General features: G+C 34.0%; 1 protein-coding gene across 1 annotated transcript; it reads right to left on the bottom strand.

The window, feature by feature from the left end:
- Positions 1-752: 752 nt before the first annotated feature.
- On the bottom strand, positions 753-3,802 carry LOC120082025 (F-box/RNI-like superfamily protein). The gene is made up of 2 exons (XM_039037236.2): positions 3,071-3,802; positions 753-2,204 (listed from the first exon to the last, which is right to left on the bottom strand). The coding sequence occupies exons 1-2, from the start codon at positions 3,528-3,530 to the stop codon at positions 1,315-1,317; spliced, it is 1,350 nt and encodes a 449-aa protein (XP_038893164.1). The 5' UTR covers positions 3,531-3,802; the 3' UTR covers positions 753-1,314.
- Between the last annotated feature and the right edge of the window lie 6,030 nt (positions 3,803-9,832).

The following is a 9,832-nucleotide window of genomic DNA, read 5'->3' as shown; positions in this document are numbered from 1 at the left end:
ATAGTGAGACTGGATGAAGTCCCATTCTCATACCTTATGGATCTTATGTTCGAATCTCTACTCCGTATTGAATTATAATTTGTAATACCTTTTTTCTTAGAGTAATAATGTTAAAATATATATATATACACTAAAAATTAAATTTTTCTCTGAAAAAAACAAACCTTTGTCTGGTTGGGTTGATAGAGGGCTGGGTTGGGCTGGTCTCTTCCCAGCAACTTAATGAACCTGGATGGCAATTTAACATGAACATTGCCACTACACCTGAATACTCCATCCCTTCCCTCTACCACTACACCCTGAGAGTCAAAATAGACCTGTGCACTGAGAAAATATATAGTACTGCTGTAATATATACTTCTATCAATATTTAAAGAGGTCGTTAAATAATATATTGATTTAATTTTAAGGATCCTTTATAATTCTTAAATGCTACTCTTATGTTAAAACAATGAAAAAAGGTATGAAAACTTTTCTATACATTACTACTGTAGTACTTGAATTTCGTCCATGCACTTGCAATACAAAAACTTGCCCAAAACCTTTTTCGGGTTGGTATGTTGGAAACGGTGGTGCTCGCAGCAGCTTGAAACTCTGGCATGGTAATTTGAGATCATGAGCGGTGTTACCGTCCGATTACCCCAGCTTTTCTCTATCTGCTATCTTCAGATTCACAGTGACCTGCATGTTCACTAGTATAGAACCATGGCTGCTAGATAGAATATAGACTTTACTGTCTCTATCAGAATTACTTTTAAGTATGTAAACCCCATACACTCATTGAGCATTTCATTCAGATTCATGGATGACATTGTTTATGATACAAATTAATCATTCTATACCTAAATAAGAGGTATCAGATATCTAATCTTGTGTAGGGAACAAATGTTATTATTTGGCTGGAAATATATACACACTGATCCATGCAAATTATTGAGGCTACCTTGTAGAGTATTACATGAAGGTGCAAAAGAAGTGGCCCTTTTTTCGGATCTCTCAACAATGTATAATTTCTCAGCAGCAGCAAACAGTTTTTCTCGAACCAAATATCGACAGGAGACTTCAAGCAAAGATCTGCACATAAAAGAACAAAAAGAAAATTTACAGACTCGGCATCATAAGCAGGATTGCTTTTGGGTCATTCCATTGATCTACTGAACTCTTTGGTAATCTTACAGACCTCATAAGTCTGCCAAATTCAAAAGAGGGAAGCCTTCGCTTAACCTAACTTGGCTTTTCTTCTTATGAAGCTTGGCACCTTCAGGAGCAAAAGTTTGTAAACGACTATGATAATTGTCAATTGCAGTTGCCAGTTTAGTTGCCCTTGGCCCATGCTTCCATTGATCCTTCCTTCCACAGTTCCCATCTCCATCTTGGTCTTGGATGATTAGTTGCACGTTTTGGAATGATTCCACCAGTAATGTCAGAATCAGCATTGTGATAGACAAGCAATGCCATATCGAAGGGGTCGGTACATTTTTCCAAAATGGAAATGATAAACGGAAGTTTTACCTCAATCTTGTAGGTTTTGAGGCTAGAATGAATCTTTTTCAAATCTCTCATCCCCATCCGTCCCTCTAAACCTTCAGCTTGATAACAAGTCTCTGCTTCTGACAAAACTCCAGGGCCCAATTTAAGAAAGCTAAGATTTGGAAATATTTCAAACACTGTATCAAGGCAAAACTTAACAGATTCAATAGATTCAGCACGCTGCATTGTATCGAGTGTGAGTTCCTTTATAGTTCTGGCAGATGAAAATGTTGTGATGAGACTGTCAAGACACGGAGAATGAAGATGAAGCTTTCTCAAGCAAGGAAATCCATTAACTTGTAACCCACTTGCATCTTCTAGACAAAAATGGAAATCAGATAACATGGGAGTTTCAATGATTAGAGATTTTGGTTTGACACACTTTAGTTCAAGTTTCGAAAGGCTTGGTGCATATATGCTCAGAGAAACAGGAGCATTCGACACTTTCCATTTACAAGTTTTCAGGTGCAACAGATGAATTTTTGGTTCGTTTAGGCCTCCAACCCCCATCAAATTAAGAACTTCAAGATGCGGGAAGTTACAGTTAACCTCACTCAGATCTTCATCATCTAATCTTATAAATTCAAGGGTCAGACATTTGAGGGACTTCATTCTATGCAGTCCATCCACCGACAACCAAGCATTCTTTAATTCAAGCTCCAGAAGATTACGGCCTACAAGTTGAAACAAGTGAAGGTCAATAATGGGCAATGAAAAAATTTTTGAGGTCATGGAAATATTTTGAATGAAAAATACAGCCAAGATTATAACCAAAATCACTTCAAAAGGATCGAAACAAATGGTTCTTGGTATCAGGCAACTTAATGTATCTTACATCTACATGGATAGAAATCTAAATGACAAGTTCCATTTTCATTAATGGGAAATGAGAATCCTTCTTTAACGATTAGTGTTCTATGTGATAAGTTCCATGCGGTAACAAGTCACGGTCTACCACACTTCCAAAGTTGATTGACATGATAGTAAAATCACTACAAAAATTAACTTAAGCTATATCTTTTGTTCATCCGAGCACCCTCAATAGTTCTCATAAATTCAATGCTTTTTTTATGTAAAAATTGACAGTAGTCACAAATTCATCTTTGAATTTTTTTTTAGCAAATTGGGGACATCTTTTGTGTACCCTATAAAATGGGCTCCATTGTATCTCCTTCTATATTTCATTCAATCATTCAATCAATAAAATTGTTTCTTATCCAAAAAACTCAAAAAGTCAATATCCATCCCCAATATCCCATAATTCCTTGGTGTGGAAGATATGCAGACTGGGAGATTCCCCTCTGCGTCCTCACAGCCATCCCTTATATTTTCCTGTTTCATCGTCGCATACTCTTATTGATCAGAATCAACCAGTTAGCACACCGATTTAAATGTTTAAAACAATTCAGGAACAGAAAATAAGTCAAATAATTTCAGTCTTTCAGACGTGGGTTTTACTTTTATCTAGAGTCTCGTATGAACATAAACAGTTATATGATGAAATTGACAAAAATTTGAGCAATTCGATAGCCGAACTCACAGCACAAAGTAATTAGCGCCAAAATCTTCGATTGCCTCCAGCAAGATTGAACCCAAAAATCAACGATCGACAAGGACGTCAAATTTCTCCCAATGGCCGGCAGCCATTCCTTAGCGTAGCCAACATCCGTCAAGAACAAATCATCAGACCAATCCTCAACATCATCGTGCTCATACGAAATCCGTCCGAGTGACTTCTCCACACCGATCGACACAGAATCAAGAGCCAAAAAATCATTCATCAGAGTCTTCAATATGACCTTGAAAGGCGTTACTAGCAACTTCGTCTCCGTAGCCCTAGACTTGAGATAGCGATCCAGTGAACAAAAGAGGTTCACTGACCTGACCTCGCGGGAGAGAACATTGAGAGATTTGGAAGCCACTCGGCACCGAGCCAAATCAGCGGAATCGGCCAATCGATTCAGGATTTCGAGAACCAACGGCGGCGGAAGATCGTCCATGGCGGAGGAGAAGAAGAACGGTTATGGGTTCTACAAATTCTCTGCCGGTGAATTTATGCATTTCTTCGTTGACGGTGAGCTTCGATCATTGTGAGTAACGAACAACGATTCTTGAGAATATTCATTTTGGTTTCTTCTGTACGGACGAACATGAGGAAAAAACAATGGAATTTCAACACCAATCAATGTAAACACAAAGGATAATACGTAGTAATCAAATGTAGTTTGATTATAGCTCAATTAACCTATATTAATAATAAATTTATATTATTAATTTTAAAGTCTAAAATTCCATCTTTTTATTGTCCAAAGCTTAAAAACGTGAAATTATTTATAGAAATAGCAAAAGGTTACTATGTTAGTAAATAATTTTTCTTATTTTTATATTTTTGAAAATCTTCCAAAAATAAAAAATTAAAGTATTTTAAAATTTTGATTAAATGTATAATATTTTGCTTGCGTTGCGTCATTATCTCACTCTTCGAAGAATATTTTGTTTGAAATTTGGGTCATCTTTACAAATATTTTTTTTTAATTCTCCAACGTGAAAGGAGTGTATGTTAATTATTAATTGAGTTAATGTTTAACTTATTTGTGGGTGAACAAATAAAGGATGGAATTTCAATATATAATATGAAATGATTAATATATATATATTTCCCTTTTTCTCTAAACTATATTTTATTCCTAGTTACAGCTTACAATGGCATAAAATTAGTTTTTAGTACAATTACTAAATCTTACCAAATAAAAGTACCTAAACTATTAATAAAGAAAAAGTACCTTAAACTAAAATAAATATAAATTCAAGTGTAGAGACCATAATGGTATTTTAAATTTTTTAGACCGAACAAAACAGAAAATTTTAATTTCGGTTTTTAGTTTGTAAACTTTCAAAATCATTCTAGTTTAATTATCAAATTTATTTGTTTCATCCATAAACTTAACAATATATCAAATCGTTGATGAAACTATTGATAGTGTGAAAAATGAAATTTATATATTTTTTAATTCAACATGAAAGGTGATACATATTTTATCTCAATTGAATTGTCCTCGCTTTAGTAAGATTGAATAAATTGAATTTGTTCGATCCTTTAAAGTGAAATTTTAATCTTGAAGTTTTTAGAAAATAGAATTAAATGATTTTCGAAGTTTTTTTTTCCTTTTTAATTTGTATTGACATGGTGCTTACATATATATTTAGAGTGAAAGTAGTTTGTACATGATGCATCAAATTAAATGCAAATTTTCAATTTCATGAATCTGAACCTACTTCAGAGTGAAACAATTGTTTCTTTTTTTCTTTTTTTTTCTTTTTTTCTAAATTCACCTATATATATATATATATATATATATATATATATATATATATATATATATGAGTATGGAGTCAATCAGTGTATAAAATGGACAATGAGTAGTCCATAAAATGAACTATTGAATGAATCTACCAAAGCTCATAAAGTTTAATAAAAATCTAAATTTTATGTTGTTGTTCTCTACCAACCCATCATTTTCATACATAAACTTAAAAAAAAAAAAAAAAATCATTTTCATACATAATACATGTTTTATAGTTTATTAAAAATATATCAAGAATATTTTCTCTTAAGAATCTTATGGACGGAAGTATATTAGAAGGTAAAAATTGTAGATTTGTTAAAATAAAAGGAAAACGAAGTAAAGATTATCTAACACATAATGAAGCTTGTTATACACGATGTTATAGCAATAATTTCAAGAACATCAAAGATAAACATAGAAAAATAACGCAAGAACAGAACACGGAGTTTGGTGACCCAATTTGTTACAATACCACCTACGTCCGATGACAGTGAGCCCATGTAAATATATTTTCACTATTATAAAATCATGCGATTATAACGTTGTATTTATCTGTAAATGGACGACAATTACAATGACACACGAATAAACTAACTTAGTGTGTGATCACTTAGGTTCTCCCTAAATGTAGAACTTTCTCTCAATGAAACTTATGGTTCCCATAAGTGTGAGAATATCAGTGAATAATCACTTAGGGTCTCCTAAATGTGAACTGTCAAACTCCTTCTCAATGAACTTTAGGCTCCACTAAGTGTGAGACTCCCTCTCATCAAGAACTTTATCTTTCCACCTTCAAGTGAAGACTACTCCACTTGATGAATTTAGGCTCCCCCGAAATTTGAGAATCTCTTCTCAAGTAATGAATAAAGCTTCAAGACGATCTAGAGAAACCCTCAAGATGTACAATGCTTCTTTCTTCACAATCACTAAGATTGACACATTTGTAGTTTACTACCAACACAAAATACAATGACACGATTATTCTCCAAAGCAGCCAATCCTAAAAAGAGTGTAATATTCTCTTAAATATGCACAACGAAAAAGAGGAAACAACCCCAAAACATATTCTACAACATCCAGAAAATGAAACAAAATCGTGAGAATAATCACTCATAATTTTCAATAAGAAAATATATTTTGCAGGATCTGAAGGGATTGGAATTCCCTGCAATAGAAGCAATTGGATGTCATTGTCTCTTAGTTATGTTTTACAGAACATATAATTACAGAGTAATTCAAAACAACGGAAACACAAGGATAAACATAATAATCTAAAGCATGCTTCCTCTCCCAAGCATGAACATGGGTTGCTTCTCTCGATGTCTCGAACCCACAACCATAAACACAACGTAAGGAGAGGACATCACCACGAGGTCTTCCTCGTTATTCTTAGGGACGAGAATCATTGGAGAGTTGTGGGCTTCTAATGATCAAATTTGGTGGAAAGGGAAAGGAGAAGAGCTTGAGAGAAAAATAACATATAGAGAGATGGAGATGGATAAAGATGAAGAAGATCCTCTCTCTTCATTCTTCACGTAAAGAAAGAGAGAAAAATGGGAACAACTTCTCTTATTTTTTAACCAAAATATTTTTTTTAGAGAATAACTCCAAAAGGGAGTTGTTAAATTTAAGTGAAAATTCAAAATTTGAATTTAATATATATTAACCATTTCTAAATATATATATATATATAAACTATATATTATATCACATATAATATAAGCTATAGTTTGTTATTCGCTCAAATAGTCTATGATATTAATATGAATCATATTCATATTAATTTTAACCTATAGTATTTACATGAATTACATTAATGTAAATAATCTTTGAATCACATTCAATTAATTATCTCTATCATGAAACTATACAAATTTAATATGAATCACATTCACATCAGTTTTAACGTATAGTTTCTATAAGAATCATATTCACATAATTAATATTTGAATCATATTCAAATATTTATTTTTCTCATAAAACTATATATAAATTAATATGAATCATATTCACATTAAACTTAACGTATAATTTCTATATGAATCATATTCACATAATTAATATTTGAATCATATTCTATTTCTCTAAAAAAAACTATATAATATATCAGTCTATACTTTATAATATATCAACATTCATTATCTAATTGTATCTTATAAAATTAATTCTCTTTAATTAATTTTAACAATTCAAATAAAACAAAAAATAATTTGATTTTTATTAGTCCTTGTTGAGCTAATAAGGGGATTTTGTGGAACTATAGATTGAAGCTCTAATGATATTTGATTAATTAATTAAACTCTTTAAATAAATTAATCAACCTTCATTAGTTTTCGATCCCTCCGCTAAAGACCGACGGCTGTACTCTTCGCATTATAGATATATTTTTGTGTCCATTGGATATAACCAATCAACAGTGCATTGACCCTTCACAAATTGCTCATAAGTGCAGCTGGGTCAAATTACCATTTACCACTGTAGTTACATCTAATTCAGCACCACTGATCCCTCTGATGAACAATTAATCATAGTCTAACTATAATAAACTCCTCTCTGGTCAGGAGAGGGTGAGACGCCTCATTGTTCAAGCCCCGGAATCAATGCTTAAAGGAGCAATTTATCTACTTACTCTAACAATAGGGAATGAGTGAATTCCTACCCTAACAATAGGGAATGAGTGAATTCCTTCTTATGTAGCTATGTTCCCAGCTCCCCAATCAGATGAATCCCCAAAATGGTAGGCTTATTGAGTAGGTAAATCTAGCTACTCTCACCCATATAAATCAAAAGATCACCCTCATAGGCAGGAGTTCACAACTCACTTAGGATTTGGGTTAAGTCACCTATGGTCATCCTAGTGAAATGTAAGTCTCTTCTAGTGACGACATTATAAAGAGAGACTATGTATTTCGTGGTTCGGTCTTATACAAACTCTTCGTATAGAATACCCCCACTCACATGTCTCCACATGAATGATCAGGATCAGATCATTTGTAGCACTTTATGACAACTGTAACAACTACAAAGCGAGTTGTATCAGTAGTATTACCAGGATAAGACATCCAACTTTATCCATATACTACAAACCATTTAAATCATCACTTAAACATGATCCACCTGTATGTCTCCACATACATGTTTAAGTTACATCATATGATCTTGGATCTTTGTTTAATGGATTATTGCATATAAAACTAATCAACCATTGATTCAAATAACATATAACTACGAGACAGGTCCCCACGACAGATACATAGGGGACCTGTCTCATATCCTCAACCTCTTGAGGTGTCCTAGGACACTGTTCCTTAGACAATGTAACTCCGTGCCTGAAAGACAATAAACCCCTCTTGGAGTTTTGCATCGAATACTTGATCAAAATATTTTCAATATACAATCCTGAGACAGTGCTAGTTTTTTGTTCTTTCGATCTCGAAAGATCTGAATACCCAGAACAGATTGAGCCTCTCTCAAATCTTTCATTTGGAATTGGGTCGCTAGCCAGTTCTTAACTGTAGTCAGTAAGCTACATCATTCCCAATGAGTAGAATATCATCTACATACAACACTAAGAAAACTATTGAACTGTTGATGATCTTCTTGTATACACAAGGCTCATCAACGTTCTGATTAAAGCCATAAGATTTGATCGCAGTATCAAACCTTATGTTCCAAGATCGAGATGCCTGTTTCAGTCCATAAATGGACCTATTAAGCTTGCAAATGTTTTTGACCTTAGACTATGAATCCCTCGGATTGTACCATATAAATGGTCTCTTTAAGATTGTCATTCAGAAAAGCAGTATTGACATCCATTTGCCATATCTCATTGTCATAATATGAGGCAATGGATAGAAGGATCTGAATAGACTTCAGCATGGCAACAAGCGAGAAAGTCTCTTCATAGTCGATTCCCTCAACCTGGGTATAATCCTTTGCCACCAGTCTAGTCTTGAAGGTTTGCATCTTCCCATCAGCACCCCGTTTCCTCTTGTAGATCCATTTACAACCTATAGGTTTAACTCCATCATGTTGATCTACAAGATCCTAAACTGAATTGAAGTACACAAACTCCATTTTGAGATCTATGGCTTTGATCCATTCATCTCTGTCAACATCCTCCATTGCCTTCTTATAAGACAATGAATCATCAATCTCGCCATCAACTACCATAGCTATGATTTCAGTTAAACCCATATAGCGAATAGGTGGGTTTTCCCACTACGTCGAGGTTCCCTCAACACTTGAGGTGGATTTGATCTACTAGATGAACCTATTTCAACAACACTTGTTGAGGTATTAGGCTGTTCAACAACTCTTGTTGAAGACTCGATAGTTTCTTTGGAAAGTTCATTCAACACGGTTTTACTTCTTAGTCTGTGTTCCCTTATGTAGTCCTCCTCAAGAAAAGTAGCATTTGTCGATACAAATACTTTGTTTTCTTTAAGATCATAGAAATAACCACCTCTCATTCCCTTGGGGTAGCCTACAATAGGCATAACCTTGAACGTGGTTCCAGTTTCTTAGGGTTGGCCTCAAGCACATGTGTTGGGCAGCCCCAGATTCTGAAATGACGTAAACTAGCTTTACGACCGTTCCATAACTCCAGAGGTGTTTTGGCAACACTCTTAGAAGGAATGTAGTTCAGCATATAAGTTGCAGTCTCCACTGCATAACCCCAAAACAAGTCAGGTAAGGAAGCGTAATTCATCATAGATCAAACCATGTCCAACAAGGTTCGAATTCTCCTCTCTGATACACCATTTTGCTGAGGTGTACCAGGTGTGAACCCCAAATCCTAATTTCTCTACTTAAGTATGTTCCCTACTAAGACTAGTGTGGTGAGTAGGTTGATGTGGAAATTAGTGTGTAATGGTAGAGAAAAGAGTAGAGATTTAAAGAAAAGAGGAAATTTGGAAGTTTAACTTTTGGGGAAAAATTTGGAAATTTGGCTA

Source organism: Benincasa hispida, chromosome 7 (assembly GCF_027475165.1).
Source record: "Benincasa hispida cultivar pf3 chromosome 7, pf3_genome.v1.1, whole genome shotgun sequence".
In the NCBI taxonomy this organism is placed as follows: domain Eukaryota; kingdom Viridiplantae; phylum Streptophyta; class Magnoliopsida; order Cucurbitales; family Cucurbitaceae; genus Benincasa; species Benincasa hispida.
This window is presented reverse-complemented; position numbering and strand designations above follow the sequence as displayed.